The sequence below is a fragment of the Salmo trutta genome, chromosome 21 (genome assembly GCF_901001165.1).
Source record: "Salmo trutta chromosome 21, fSalTru1.1, whole genome shotgun sequence".
Classification (NCBI taxonomy): Eukaryota; Metazoa; Chordata; class Actinopteri; order Salmoniformes; family Salmonidae; genus Salmo; species Salmo trutta.
The window spans coordinates 33,188,781-33,205,480 of record NC_042977.1 but is presented as its reverse complement, the minus strand read 5'-3'; the positions used below and the strand labels follow the sequence as shown (position 1 = coordinate 33,205,480).

The 16,700-nt window shown below is 40.7% G+C and overlaps 1 protein-coding gene across 1 annotated transcript in view; it reads left to right on the top strand.

Moving 5' to 3' along the window:
- The first annotated feature begins 1,089 nt into the window (after positions 1–1,089).
- Positions 1,090–16,700, top strand: part of LOC115157207 (parathyroid hormone/parathyroid hormone-related peptide receptor) — a 65,666-nt gene continuing 50,055 nt past the window's right edge. Inside the window, exon 1 of the mRNA XM_029705267.1 lies at positions 1,090–2,286. Within this exon, the coding sequence (XP_029561127.1) occupies positions 2,200–2,286 (87 nt within the window). The 5' untranslated portion in view covers positions 1,090–2,199. The remainder of the gene's footprint in view (positions 2,287–16,700) is intronic.

The window sequence follows — 16,700 nt, the reverse complement described above, 5'->3', positions numbered from 1 at the left end:
ATGGCATTATTCATTTCCAAAACTTTGGTTTACTTTATTGTAGCTGTAAACTAGGTGTTGATAGCAACTGGCTGACTCATGTAGTGCTAACATAACGTTAGCAGGCTGGTAAGGCTAATGTTAGAATGCTAATTGGTTAGCAACCTTGCATGTTGATTTGTAACAGTAAATGTAGAAAGTACTGTATTTTCTTGTAATTTGGTTGAAAATTAAATTGAAACTAATAGTCATGAGTGCAAACAATTTGGCTTAATTTGAAGTTATACATTGGAAGTTATTTCTGTTGGAATTTACTTTATAGGGAATAGGCTGGCTTGTCAGTTCCTCCATATTACATCACCCCCCCGATTTTTTTTTTTTACTAAATGACTTCGGCATTCTTCGGAATTCTGAACAGTTTTATGTAATAACTCAAAAAACTGAGGTGTAACTTCGCATTGGGATTTTTGATGTGTATACTAATGCAAATCAAGATGTTACATGTGGTTAAGTTTATGCTACCTACCCTTTAGCTTTAGTGTAGCTTAAAACTTCTTCCATTATGAAGTAATTGGTAGCTCAACACTGCTGAAGATACAATAGTTGGCAATTTGAAAGATTGTAAATTGTAAATTCATGAAGGGTCACTTGAATTTGGAAATGTATGTAATAATACAGTAACAATAACAATATGTATGTCTTTTTATTTATTTATCATTCAGTCACAAAATGTGTTCACAAGTCTGGCGATAACAATTATATTATGGCAAAGTGGACATCATGTTAGAGGATATGCACAGTATGGCTAGGCTACTAGTGGAAAAATAACAGTGTAGGCTAAATTTGCCTGGAACATTTTACATCTCCCATTCATTATCTGTTGATAGAAAATACAATAAAATATGCAAAATGTTAGCGTAGTTTGCTGTAATAAACTGGCAACACTCAGAAATATGTTGAATGTGGAGATTGTGTGGAAAGGGGTGAGAAAATACTGTATGTCATTTAAGAGACGTGGTTCAATCTAACGCAAGAGAGCGCGGACCAATGAGAACCTTTCACGCGCTTCTCTAATACCTGCCTCTTATCCGCCTTCATACTCTCACAACTGGTGTCGAGCAACTGCCGTTCACATCTGGCGCCGCGTTGAATATTAGGGATAACTCTTTAACTTTCTAATTTATTTTGAAAGGAGGCTGCCTTTTTAGATTTAGGTTGTTCTGAAAAAGATGAAATGCATCAGAGTTTGGTTTGTCACAAATAGCGTAAGTGTGATCTTTATAGCCTGGTTTGCGATTTCCTTGGACTCTACACCACCATGCGTAAACAGAGCATGGTTCTGTTTGTAGATTTGATACATCCACATAGAATTAATATAAGTATGAAGTTACACGTTTTATAGTTCGATACAATGTCTAGAATAGTTGGTCATTCGTATGCATGGTCCATCATCTATTCAGTTTAGAAATTAATGTCTCGTGGGACAGCCTACACGATAAAATGTTTCGTCATTGCACGAATCTTATTAGAAAAAGTTGCTAATTCTATGACTAACATGACGCTTTGCCTTGAGATGCACTTTTCATGTTAACACGGCTTCCCGAGAAAAGATGATGTAATTCAATTTTCGATAGTTCTTCACTGTGATAGATGACATGATGAACCATGCGTTTGTGCGCTATATGTAAATTATCTTAGGTCATATAATAAGTGACATTTTCATATGATTTTGTCCACTTAACAATTAACATTTGGACGGGGTTCTTGGGAAGGAAATTTGGGGTATGGCATAAAGGCGCACAGCTCCATACTGAAGTGTTTAAGTTAGTCTGAAGGGAAATTTAAAAGACCTAAAAATACAGCGCTGGTTTCTTCTCCACAAAGAATCATTTGAACTTCCCACCGCAGAACGAGAGCGACATAAATAGTCTGACATGTGGATGTAATTTCAGAAGAAGTAAAAAAAAAAACTTAAAAAAAACAGACATGCAGATAAATAAAGTGAGTGGGCTCAGTTTGAACGTATTACAGATTTAAAAAGAGGGAGGGAAAGCGTAGAGATTATAGTTATGATTTTACAAGCCACTATCAAGACCATTATTAGGACAGATGGAGTGAAAGATGACTTGCTCTTTTGAACACAGTTTAAAGTAAATTAAGTCATTAAAACTGAAGCATCAACTCAACCTTGCTTTCTGAAACGACTATTGGAGGTTCGGCATGGTTGTCTCAGGGATGGGCCTCACTCTAGTGTTCCACAGTGTGGGCTTTCTTTTCTTCAGCTTGGTCCTCAGTCACGTCTGTCTGGTAAGTTATTCATTTCATTATAGAACATGTTCTGCATGTCATTCTTGTATTTTACCTCATGCGTAGGCAGCTAATCTTACAGCCTATTCAGTTGTAATAGGTTGAAGCTAGGCTATATATTTTTTTTTATAATTGTGACCTTCATTGAACATCCCAGCCTATTGAAGCTGGAATTATGTTGACAGATGATTTTCTTCATAATGGAACAAATTAAACAGACACATTCCTTAACATCTCTTCCCATAGCACTGGTAGAGCAAGGATGTTTTGTTAGACATTGTACGTACAAAGTTATATTCTGACCTATTCCACTGCCCTGCTCAGAGCATACTGTGGATACATATACTTTTAGAAAAAAAGGGTTCCAAAGGGGTTCTTCGGCTGTCCCCATTGTAGAACCCTTTTTGGTTCCAGGTAGAACCATTTTTGATTCAAAGTAGAACTATTTTGCGTTTCATGTAGAACGCTCTCGGGAAAGGGTTCTACCTAGAACCAAATAGGCGTATCCTATGGGGACAGCCGAAGAATCCTTTTAGGTTCTAGATACCACCTTTTTTTTCTAAGAGTGTACCCACCCACTCAGTGTATTGCATTCACTCAGGTACATAATGCTATGCAGTGCAATTTTCTTGAATTAATGCTATTAAAGTACCTCATAAAATGTAGGCATTTACTTAATTATATGGGAAATTGTTTTACTACAGTAGACTATAATGTGTGTCATTTCAATTATGCATGAATCCTACTGAAGCCCCATCACACAGAGATAGAGTGCATGTGTTAAATCACTTTGCCAAGCCTAATCAATAGTAATGTTGACATCTCTGTTCAACTATGTTGGATACAGTAACTGCATGTACATCATCAGGGGAGAGAGAGAGAGTCCAAATACAAATGTAGGTTTTTACCATTCTTTGTATCCGGCATGGGTATTATATTAATGAAAACATGTATTCACATGTAATTTCAGTGTGGTGTTTTCCAAAGGAGAATGCTAGTGTACATGCACCACATGGGGGCAAATACTCATTAACATTTGATGTCTGTGTAACGTCATGCTCATGTAGGTTTTCTCATGTTGATAGGTGATGTTAACTTATTAGTAAAGCCACAAGGTTGATGATGCTATTTTCAAAAGTCAGTATAACAGTAGCTCTACTCTGAAGACTACACAGTGGCTTTGCCGACAGCAGTACAGGCAACTGCAAGTAGCACTGCTGGTCCTGGTTGTGCTGTGTTTTTTGGCTGAGTGTGTTGAGCGTTCAACAGGCAGTTTGCTGGGGCTGTGAGGTACAGTGCCTTTCCCTGGTGATGTGGTACATCACTGTGCCGCAGCACTGCTGCATCATTGGTTTAGATGGCAGGGTGAAACAATTCTAACATAGCTAACTGCATTTATAGCTGATTCAACATTTGGTCGTTAAAGGCTGTGTCTGTAAATTTTGTTTACCCTTTCAGTTTTGATGTTTTGTTTGTGTTATTTTTCTCTAAAAAGTTATGTTTAAGAGTTGTGTTTTTTATAGTATATGTCCAATGATGGTATCCAGGTAACTGCCAAAATGATGGAAAGACTTGAGTAAGTGAGGGATACACAGTATATTGAAAGCAGGTGCTTCCACACAGGTGTGGTTCTTCAGTTAATTAAGCAATCATGCTTAGGGTCATGTATAAAAATGCTGGACAGGCCATTATTTTGCTTACCATAGGATGACAATGTCCCCATCCGCAGGGCATGAGTGGTCACTGAATGGTTTGATGAGCATGAAAACGATGTAAACCATATGCCATGGCCGTCTCAGTCACCAGATCTCAACCCAATTGAACTCTTATCGGAGATTCTGGAGCGGCACCTGAGGCAGCGTTTTCCACCAACATGAACAAAATACCAAATTATGGAATTTCTCTTGGAAACATCCCTCCAATAGAGTTCCAGACACTTGTAGAATCTATGCCAAGGTCATTGAAGCTGTTCTGGCTTGTGGTGGCCCAACGCCCTATTAAGACGCTTTATGTTGGTGTTTCCTTTATTTTGCCAGTTACCTGTAGATTTCCCCAGCTTACAAAGGCTGAGTAATGAAGCACTAACAACATCTATAACTATATTAAGAAAGTCTAAGTCCTATGTCAGTTAGTATGTATTCTTCCATTAAGCTATACTTTGTCATTTGAAGTACTTAAAAAAAGAAAACGTACGTTGATATAAACTGATGGTGCTTGCTGTACAGATGTAGTGTCTTAATTTGTTAACTTTTTCGGGAAGCTAGGCGTATTTCGCACAACACTACTTCACAGGAGAGGCATTTTAATATATATTTTTTGTTGTTGATCAAAATGCGTTTTTTGGTTGAAATTCCTTCTGGAACTTGTGAACTTTCATGTGCCTTAATAACAAACTTGTATTCCATCTGTAAATATGAATAAAATTGTTAAATTAGGAGCCTAGTTGGTTTAGCCACGGAAGAAGACAGGAACCTTACCACTAGCCATGATTAGCTGAGGTAATGGATGGGCTGGACATGCCGGGAGATGAGTTTGGATTGGTCTTCTATGTAGCATGCTTCTGTCTATAACATGAGCTACTCAGTATATGTTGATAGTCCTTTCTAACATGGTGTTTTTTGAAAGATTTAATGTTAGCCATCGAGAACTATAATAGTTTTGCGTCTTTTTTCAACAACATTGATGCCCTGATGGGCTACTTTCTGCACACGCCACGGTCAGTGTGAACCAGAGTGACTTGACATAACGCTGGCCAAACAAGATGTAGCTACAAACAAAACTGAGTTAAATGGTTCCAGTCTGCTGTGAAGCATTCATCCATGTATACGGGTAAGAGTCTAGCTACATTTTCAGATTTTATACGTTTCTAATTGTGTCAGAAAGTCATATTCATTGCAAGTTAAAGTGTACTGTTAGCTAGCACGTGTATGATCTGTGTCGTAATATTATTCTAATCAGAACTCCATTTGGATTGCTAGTTATAGCCTAATGTAAGCTAGCTAACATTGGACCTAGTTGGTTAGCTTTAGCTACCTGCAGATTCATACTACAGCTATGACAATGTTTGTTTTGGTAGTAGTATGAGTTGGGAATATGCCGCTTCATTGTTTAGCTAGCTAGCTAGTCTAAACAAAAGACTTTGCCAGATGATTGGGGTGATTACGACCATCTATTGTATTTCATGAACGTGTGTACAGTACATGTCTAGACAATAGTGACCCATCCACTTAACTAGATGTGGCTGGGAGGGTGTATATAGCATTTCTTTCACATGACCCATTCATTTAGAAAAATGTATCAGGTAAGCGTCATCTAATAATTATAAAATATTTTTAAAATATTTTTATCTGGACACTTTCTGTTTTTGATATTTCTGGAATGCAAATAACAATTTCACTGTAGTGTTTACACCTTCTGTATCCTGTGCATGTGACAAATACATTTAGATTTTATTTGATATAGTGTGTGTTTACCAGAGACGGTAATGTGAAGAACAACATGACCTGCACCAAAGTCAGATTAGGATATAGGCCAAGGACTAGATACATAATATTTTTACCTGGAGTTTTTCCTTACTGTAGGCTACTACGTTTACCACTTTTAGTCTTGAAATCTTAGATTTTTACTACACTACTCAATCTGATTAGCACATGGCCTCACATGTGAATCCTTAAAGAGATGATGGGGCTAAGGCTTAAGAGGGTGTGAACGATGCTGAATGCGTGTAGACAAAGAATAACTCTCCAGTAGGTGTACCAAAACATTCAAGGGCCATTTTCTCAAAAGTGGGGTTACAAGTTTATCAACTTTCAAAGCAAAATTATTTTCCCATTGTTCCTCCACTGTTGTGCAAATATATTTAGTTTTCTATCTCTGAGTCTCTACTTTTATCCAATGTTAAAAACACAATTTCAAATTACATAGGACCGAATCCAGGTGGTAGGTCATATTTGTCCAGCTAATAGTATTGTCGTAGCAAAATAATCCTGCAGCAAGAGGATTTGAGCGTTTAGTCCATAATATTTCTTGATCGGTGTTTAGGCTATTAGCTGGACAAAAATGGGCTACAAGAAAAGTGCAATACTGTTAATAAAACCATGTGTTAACATTCTCATCAACAAAAATGTTATCAAATTAAGATCCTACATTGTCATTCTCTGCTTTTTATTAACCTTGACACTCATAGTTTAGTGGCAACTCACAGACATGGCCAACACACTGCTGCCTGCCTGGTAGGATTGTCTGTTATCAGACTGAGTGACTCAGACTCACTGGGTTATTGAATTTATTAAGAGGAACCGCGGTCGGTGTGCATCGCCATCTAATTCCTACCTCATGACTGTGTTTTGGCTGTCTGATGACTTGCAAGTGTCATGTCTTCCTCCCAGAGTGAGAGTTAAACAAACAAAGTATCTGTGAAACACAAGGTAGCCATGTAGGATATGTGATTCAGTCAAGATGTTTATCCAAGAAGCAAATTCATTGTAAGCACTAGTGACAGGGGAAAAAATCAATACTGGTACATATCGGGATATTATCTTTGACGATATATCGTATATTATCATTTTGACAATATCGCAATATTATTTTGGGGCTAGTTGGCACTACCTCTTTTTAAACAGGGAGCCAATTTGTTTTCAGCACTTTTATTTCCATGACTAATCAAAACTTGTTTTCTCATGGGTCTCTCTTGTCGCTCTGCAGCAGACATATGGTGAGCAAAATGTTTGGAACATTGAATAGCAATAAAATCACAGTATCGAATCGTAATACATATAGAATCGTGAGAATCGCAATGCAGATCGTATCGGCACCAAAGTATTTGTGATAATATCGCATCGTGATGGCAATTCCCAGCCCTGATAAACACGTTCATATAGACTTGTACATAGACATTTGAACTGGTCAATGCTCATCCTATCACACTGCCAGTTGCAATGGAGGAGACATCTGTTGGAGAACACTTTGAATGTGTCTCAAGTTAACCCTTTTTGCCGTTTCAATATAGATATCTAATTATTTTTTACAACACAGTGTCACGTCCTGACCAGTAAGGGGTCATTTTGTTATTACAGTGATCCCCTGCTGATTTTGTACGTTTGCCCACTGATAAAGAAAGGATCAGTCTATAATTTTAATGGTAGGTTTATTTGAACAGTGAGAGACAGAATAACAACAAAAATATCCAGAAAAACGCATGTAAAAAATGTTATAAATTGATTTGCATTTTAAAGAGGGAAATAAGTATTTGACCCCCTCTCAATCTGAAACATTTCTGGCTCCCAGGTGTCTTTTATACAGGTAACGAGCTGAGATTAGGAGCATTCTCTTAAAGGGAGTGCTCCAAACCGCAGCTTGTTACCTGTAAAAAAGACACCTGCCCACAGAAGCAATCAATCAATCAGATTCCAAACTCTCCACCATGGCCAAGACCAAAGAGCTCTCCAAGGATGTCAAGGCTTGGTGAGAAGGTGACAACATTTGGTGCGATTATTCGCAAATGGAAGAAAAACAAAAGAACTGTCAATATCCCTCGGCCTGGGGCTCCATGCAAGATCTCACCTCGTGGGGTTGCAATGATCATGAGAACGGTGAGGAATCAGCCCAGAACTACACGGGAGGATCTTGTCAATGATCTCAAGGCAGCTGGGACCATAGTCACCAAGAAAACAATTGGTAACACACTACGCCGTGAAGGACTGAAATCCTGCAGCGCCCGCAAGGTCCCCCTGCTCAAGAAAGCACATATACATGCCCGTCTGAAGTTTTCCATTGAACATCTGAATCATTCAGAGGACAACTGGGTGAAAGTGTTGTGGTCAGATGAGACCAAAATGGAGCTCTTTGGCATCAACTCAACTCGCCGTGTTTGGAGGAGGAGGAATCCTGCCTATGACCCCAAGAACATCATCTCCACCGTCAAACATGGAGGTGGAAACATTATGCTTTGGGGGTGTTTTTCTGCTAAGGGGACAGGACAACTTCACCGCATTAAAGGGATGATGGACGGGGCCATGTACTGTCAAATCGTAGGTGAGAGCATCCTTCCCTCAGCCAGGGCATTGAAAATGGGTCGTGGATGGGTATTCCAGCATGACAATGACCCAAAACACACGGCCAAGGCAACAAAGGAGTGGCTCAAGAAGAAGCACATTAAGGTCCTGGAGTGGCCTAGCCAGTCTCCAGACCTTAATCCCATAGAAAATCTGTGGAGGGAGCTGAAGGTTTGAGTTGCCAAACGTCAGCCTCGAAACCTTAATGACTTGGAGAAGATCTGCAAAGAGGAGTGGGACAAAATCTCTCCTGAGATGTGTGCAAACCTGGTGGCCAACTACAAGAAACGTCTGACCTCTGTGATTGCCAATAAGGGTTTTGCCACCAAGTACTAAGTCATGTTTTGCAGAGGGGTCAAATACTTAGATTTAGATGCACTATTGTAAAGTGGTTGTTCTACTGGATATTATAGGTGAATGCACCAATTTGTAAGTCGCTCTGGATAAGAGCGTCTGCTAAATGACTTAAATGTAAATGTACTTATTTCCCTCATTAAAATGGAAATCATTTTATAACATTTTTGACATGCGTTTTTCTGGATTTTTTTGTTGTTATTCTGTCTCTCACTGTTCAAATAAACCTACCATTAAAATTATAGGCTGATCATTTCTTTGTAAGTGGGCAAACGTACAAAATCAGCAGGGGATCAAATACTTTTCCCCCCCACTGTATAGTATGGTCAGGACATGGCAGGGGTGTGTTTGATTTATGAGTCTTGGGTTTTTGGGTAATGTTCTATGTGGTCTATTTCTATGTTTGAATGTCTATTTAGTCTATTTCTCTGTTCAGGTTTGGTTTGGCCTTCAATTGGAAGCAGCTGTTCTTCGTTGCTTCTAATTGGAGGCCATATTTAAGTAGGGGGTTTTTGTCACTGTGTTTGTGGGTAGTTGTTCCATGTATAGCTGTGTAGCCTTATTGTTTTGTTATTTTTGTTAAGTGTTCATGTTTACCCAAATAAAAAAGGAAGATGAGCACGATACCCGCTGCACCTTGGTCCACTTTTTACGATGCACCTGACAGAACTACATTGCCCAGAAGCATTCAAAGGCCGGTGCGATTGGTTAAAGCTCCTCAGTATGGCCAGGCGATGTTGAGCACTCAGCCAGGAAGGGTTGTGCAGGCTGTATGCTCCAGACCTCCAGTGCATCTCCAGGGTCCAGTTTACCCTGTTCCTGCTCCTCGCACTAGCCCTGAGGTGCGTGTTACTAGGCTGGCACCTCCAAAGCCAGCCCCACGCATCAGGCCTCTAGTGCGCCTGCCCAGTCCAGTACGTCCTGTTCCTGCTCCTCGCACTAGCCTTGAGGTGCGTTTTACTAGGCTGGTGCCTCCAAAGCCAGCCCCACACACCAGGCCTTCATTGAGTCAGCCCAGTCCAGTACGTCCTGTTCCTGCTCCACGCACTAGCCCTGTGGTGCGCGTCCCTAGTCTGGCGCCTCCAAAGCCAGCCCCATGCACCAGGCCTTTAGTGCGCCTGCCCAGTCCAGTACGTCCTGTTCCTGCTCCTCGCACTAGCCCTGTGGTGCGTGTCACTAGTCTGGCGCCTCCAAAGCCAGTCCCACGCATCAGGCCTTCAGTGCGCAGTCCCCGTCTAGAGCTTCCGGCGACAGTGCCCCGTCTAGAGCTTCCGGCGACAGTGCCCCGTCCAGTGCTTCCGGCGACGGCCCGCCAGTCCGGCGCAGCCAGAGTCGGCCCGCCAGTCCGGCGCAGCCAGAGTCGGCCCGCCAGTCCGGCGCAGCCAGAGTCGGCCCGCCAGTCCGGCGCAGCCAGAGTCGGCCCGCCAGTCCGGCGCAGCCAGAGTCGGCCCGCCAGTCCGGCGCAGCCAGAGTCGGCCCGCCAGTCCGGCGCAGCCAGAGTCGGCTCCTCAGCCCGGCGCTTCCAGAGTCGCTCCTCAGCCCAGAGCCTTCAGCGGACAGGTTAGGTTGGGGACTAGGGCCAGAACCAGAGCCACCTCCGTAGGGGGGAGTTTGGGGAAGGGGGTTGTTTGCACAGCCACCCTCCTTTCCCTCCCTTTAGTTTTGGTTTTTTTGTGACAGTACCTTTCGGGGGGGGGAGGGGTACTGTCACGTCCTGACCAGTAAGGGGTCATTTTGTTATTATAGTATGGTCAGGACGTGGCAGGGGTGTGTTTGATTTATGTGTCTTGGGTTTTTGGGTAATGTTCTATATTGTCTGTTTCTATGTTTGAATGTCTATTTAGTCTATTTCTATGTTCAGGTTTGGTTTGGCCTTCAATTGGAAGCAGCTGTTCTTCGAGGCCATATTTAAGTAGGGGGTTTTTGTCACTGTGTTTGTGGGTAGTTGTTCCATGTGTAGCCTTACAGGACTGTTTTTCGTCGTTGTTTTGTTAAGTGTTTACGTTTATCCAAATAAAAAAGGAAGGTGAGCACGATACCCGCTGCGCATTGGTCCACTTTTTACGACGCATCTGACAGTGTATATACCGTGTATATTTCAATATTTCACAAAATAACACATAAGGCACTCAATTCTTTCCCATGAAGGAAGAAGAACAGCTGTGAGTTAACAATAGGGGTTTATTCCCCCTAACGAAGTGTACCACAGGAGGTTGGTGGCACTTTAATTGGGGAGGAACGGCTCGTGCTAACGGCTGGAGCGGAATTAGTGGAATGGTATTAAATACATCACACACAGGGTTTCCATGTGTTTGATGCCATTCAATTCCCTCTGTTCCAGCCATTATTATGAGTTGTCCTCCCCTCAGCAGCCTCCCCTGAAGTGTACAGTAATTGAATGGTGGTAACACTGATAGGATACGAACGTACCATTATCTACTTACCACCTTAGTTTAGTCAAAACAATTAGCACCTGGCTTGTACCTGCTAACACACTGTCCGTTTAGTCAAAACAATTAGCACCTGGCTTGTACATGCTAACACACTGTCCGTTTAGTCAAAACAATTAGCACCTGGCTTGTACCTGCTAACACACTGTCCGTTTAGTCAAAACAATTAGCAACTGGCTTGTACATGCTAATATGCTGTTTGGACCACATTACTGTAAGTATTATTAAGCCCCTAAGCTCTTAAGTAAAGACCCATTTTCTCTGCTTGGAATATTCTTCCAATATGTTAGCTTGTGTGTCTTTCGATTCTACACTGAACAAAAACATAAACGCAACATGTAAAATGTTGGTCCCATGTTTCATGAGCTGAAATAAAACATCCCAGACATTTTCCATACACACAAAAAGCTTATTTTTCTCTCATTTTGTGCACAAATGTGTTTACATCCCTGTTAGTGAGCATTTCTCCTTTGCCAAGATAATCCATCCACCTGAGAGGTGTGGCATATCAAGAAGCTGATTAAACAGCATGATCATTACACAGGTGCCCCTTATGCTAGGGACAATAAAAGGCCACTTAAAAATGTGCAGTTTTGTCACACAACACAATGTCACAGATGAATTGACTGATTTCCTTATGAACTGTAACTCAGTAAAATCTTTGAAATTGCATGATGCGTTGATATTTTTGTTCAGTATAGTCTAATAATCAACAAGGCAACAGTGAATGATGGAGCCCCCCCCCGCGCCATTTGAGATATGACTAACTGTCACGACTTCCACAGAAGTCGGTCCCTCCTTGTTCGGCGGTCGACGTCACCGGTCTTCTAGCCATCGCCGCTCCACCTTTCATTTTCCATTTGTATTGTCTTGTTTTCCCGCACACCTGGTTCACATTCCCTCATCTGACTATATGTATATTACCCTCTGTTCCCCCCATGTCTGTGTGTGGAAGTGTTTGTGTGTTACGTGTGGTTCGCATCAGGCTGGTTTGCGCCGGGTATGTGTTTGACCCGTGTGTTTTGTTTATTGTATCGTTTGTGTACTTTGGGCGTTATCGCTGTTTTCCTTGGGCATGAATAAAGTGTGCCTGTTATCACCCATCTCTGCTCTCCTGCACCTGACTTACCTTCAACCAGTTGCGCACATTGTGACACTAACACATTTTAATGAATTACTATAGGTCCCACCTTGGGCCAATCAGTGTCATTTTATAAAAGTTACGGATCTCTATGGCAAGATTCACACAAGTTTGCTGTCTGAGATATCGCGTGTGAATAACGGACGGACGGATGGAGATAGATCCACAGTCCCTTCCCCGATTTCATAGTGGGGGACAGCAATATCTGAGATTGATAGAGTGGAATGTTATCTCTAACCATGTTGTTATTACTGTTTTAGAGCCCTAGGCATGTCATATCCCTAGATGCTTTGGGTGAATATTAATACACAAGCTGTGTTAAAAGTTGGTGCCAACATTTAACCCTTTCGGAATAAGTTACACAATACACTTGAGTGCTTGAGTGCTGAAATGGGATTCACTGTGCAGCGGATGTATGATGGACAAACGGTGTTCCACAGTATTATCTGGTACTGGATTGGTTGTTGTCCTTTCAACTGAAGTAGGAAGGTGAAGCAGTATCATGAGATGTGCACCAGACAGACATCATTGTCTCATAGCTGTTTCACTCTGTATCATTATGTGTATACTGTAGGTCAGCTTTTAAAGTGCATGTAAAGTGTCGTTTTGGAAATTATTTTAAATGGGTCAGAAGATTTCTCCCAGACAAAAAAACACAAATGGAGATCTCAAGTGCCTTGAAAATAGCTTCCTCAGAGAGGAGAGAGCTTAATACATGTAATGATCATGCATCACTGATCATCCTTCGACCAGCGCCAGTACAGGTACACAGATTGATTCCTACTGGAATTGCTGTAGTAAGACTTCCTGGTTGTTCTCTCTCTATTCTTCTAGAGGTCACAGAGGATGGCGATGTTAGGACAGTACTAGGTAATCATCTATTGCATCATGTTTCTATGGATGCTACTGTTAATAGCGTCACTGTCTGCACATTCACAACAAGAATAGCTAGGCTTTTCTGTATACATTTGTATATTGTCATCAGACAGTCACCATGGACAGTTTAGAACCTGGGTGAGAATTATTCTTGCTTGATTGGCGGTTCCATTTTGTGCATCCATTTCAAAGTAATGATGATGATTGCGATCAGACTTTTAAATCCATAGCTGGTAACCTTGCTGACACTTGAGCATTTCTGAGGGAGCCTGTTGGATAACCCTGAATTGACAATGGATGTCACTGAGACAGAGGAGACCATTTTTGGTTCCAGGTAGATCCCTCCGTGGAAAGGTTTCTTCAAAGGGTTCTCTAGAGAGCAAGTGCATTGTGCTTTTCTTAAGTTCTCTGTCATCATACAGGGTTATTTTTTATCTTTATTTAACTAGGCAAGTCAGTTAAGAACAAATTCTTATTTTCAATGACGACCTAGGAACAGTGGGTTAACCGCCTTGTTCAGGGGCAGAACGACAGATTTTTACCTTGTCAGCTCAGGGATTCGATCTAGCAACCTTTCAGTTACTGGCCTAACACTCTAACCACTAGGTTACCTGCCACCCCATTATTATGTTGTGAATTATAGAAAAAACATGTTCCTGAATGTAAGATGATATAATAAGTTTACTAGAGAATGCCCTGGCTGGCACACAAATGTGTTTCACTCTAAGTTAATGGCAGACAAATTGATTGACTGTTTCCTTTCATTCCCTTGAGAAGTCTCCCTTTATTCCTGTCAGTTTGACAGGAGGAGCAATACGTGTGTGTGTGTGTGTGTGTGTGTGTGTGTGTGTGTGTGTGTGTGTGTGTGTGTGTGTGTGTGTGTGTGTGTGTGTGTGTGTGCTGACAAAGTGAAGAGGACAGGTGGTAACGAAGTAGTCTTCAATCTGTATCTGTATAGCACTTTGTGACAATTTTACTGATGTAAAAATGGCTTTATAAAATACATTTGATTGATTGATTTAGAGGTTGACCGATTAATCGGCATGGGCGATTAATTAGGTCCGATTTCAAGTTTTTATAACAATCGATCATCTGCATTTTTGGACGCCGATTATGGCCGATTACATTGCAATCCACGAGAAGACTGAGTGGCAGGCTGACCACCTGTTTACGTGAGTGCAGCATCAAAAGGACCTGGTGGCTGCAAGGAGCCAAGGTAAGTTGCTAGTTAGCATTAAACTTATCTCATAAAAAAAAAAAATCTTAACATAATCACTAGTTAACTACACATGGTTGATGATATTACTAGTTTAACTAGCTTGTCCTGTGTTGCATATAGTCAATGCAGTGCCCGTTAATTTATTATCGAATCACAGCCTACTTCAACTTCGCAAAACGGGTGATGATTTAACAAAAGCGCATTTGCGAAAAAGCACAATCGTTACACCAATGTACCTAACCATAAACATCAATGCCTTTCATAGAATTAATACACAAGTATATTTCTTTAAACTTGTACATTTCGTTAAAAGAAATTCATGTTAGCAGGCAATATTAATTAGGGAAATTGTGTCACTTATCTTGCTTTCAGTGCAAGCAGAGTCAGGGTATATGCCGCAGTTTGGGCCACCTGGCTCATTGCGAACTGTGTGAAGACCATTTCTTCCTAACAAAGACCGTCATTAATTTGCCTGAATTTTACATAATTATGACACAACATTGAAGGTTGTGCAATGTAACTGCAATATTTAGACTAAAGGTTGTCACCCGTTCGATAAAATACAGAACGGTTGCGTATTTCACTGAAAGAATAAACGTTTTGTTTTCGAAATGATAGTTTCCAGATTTGACCATATTAATGACCTAAGGCTCATATTTCTGTGTGTTTATTATATTAAAATTAAGTCTATGATTTGATATTTGATAGAGCAGTCTGACTGAGCGGTGGTAGGCAGCAGCAGGCTCGTAAGCATTCATTCAAACAGCACTTTCCTGCGTTTGCCAGCAGCTCTTAGCAATGCTTGAACCACAGCGCTGTTTATGACTTCAAGCCTATTAACTCCCGAGATTAGGCTGGCAATACTATAGTGCCTATAGTCAAAGCTATATGAAATACAAATGGTATAGAGAGAAATAGTCCTATAATAACTACAACCTAAAACTTCTTACCTGGGAATATTGAAGACTCATGTTAAAAGGAACCACCAGTTTTCATATGTTCTGAGCAAGGAACTTAAACGTTAGCTTTTTTACATGGCACATATTGCACTTTTACTTTCTTCTCCAACACTGTGTTTTTGAATTATTTAAACCAAATTGAACATGTTTCATTATTTATTTGAGACTCAATTGATTGTATTTCTGTATTATATTAAGTAAAAATAAAAGTGTACATTGTTCATACAGTATTTTTGTAATTGTCATTATTACAAATATATATATAAAAATCGTCCGATTAATCGGTATCGGCTTTTTTTTGGTCCTCCAATAATCGGTATCGGTAGATTGATTGATTGATTGATTGATTTAATGGATGTGACACTAAACACTTAATCCACAACCACACAGCCTAACATATTATGTCTTTAATGGTGCAATAGAAGCAATAAAGGTGGAGAAATGTATCCACTCAAATTTATAAACAGAGCTGTGGAAGCAAGTACTGACCATCCATTATAGGTTCGGCCCTAATTTATGTGTTCTCTGTCACCTGGAGCTGCATTGAAAATGATTCAGGAACAAAAGGACAATGCCCAAAGACTAGTCAGCCCTTCCCCCTCTGAGGGGCCAAAATGTATCACTCTGTTACAGAATCCAGAGGATGTGACAGAATAATGCTATAGTGTCCATGTTTGATATCTATCTGAAACTTGTTCACTGAGGATAACTCTGAGGCTATCTTTAAGGATGTTTGATCTCTGTGGTTACTTGTATCTATGCAGGGTGAACTCTCAATTACTCTATTATGCAAAAAGGTTTTATGGTCCTCTCAGGAATTATGTCTTATGTACACTGGTCTCATCCCCACACAAGCACCTAGATGCTGTAACATCCTGTAAAAAGTTTACCGTTTACTCTGTTAACTTGGTATCGTTTGATTGGTCAATTGTGGTTGGTTTTGGGTTAAAAGGTTACACCTTCAGATGTTATAAATGGAATGAAATGCCTTTGTTCTCTCTCTTATCCTGTATCCAGTTCATGGAAGAAGGTTGTATGTTCAATTCTCATTTCCTAGGCTTCTAGGCCTTCGGCCTAAAAGGCATTTCTTTGTTCATGCTTCGTCCTGTAAATTAACCGTAGGATCTATATTAGTGATGCACCGATATGGCATTTTTGGCCGATACCGATATCCGATATTTTCCTTGCCAAATAAACCTGATACCGATAACCGATATTTAAAATTTTAACGGCCTTTTAAGCATTCTAGTACAGTTAAATAGTTAACACACACACATGGACACAGCGGTCTAAGGCACTGCATCTCAGTGCAAGAGGCGTCACTACAGTCCCTGGTTTGAATCCAGGCTGTATCACATCCGG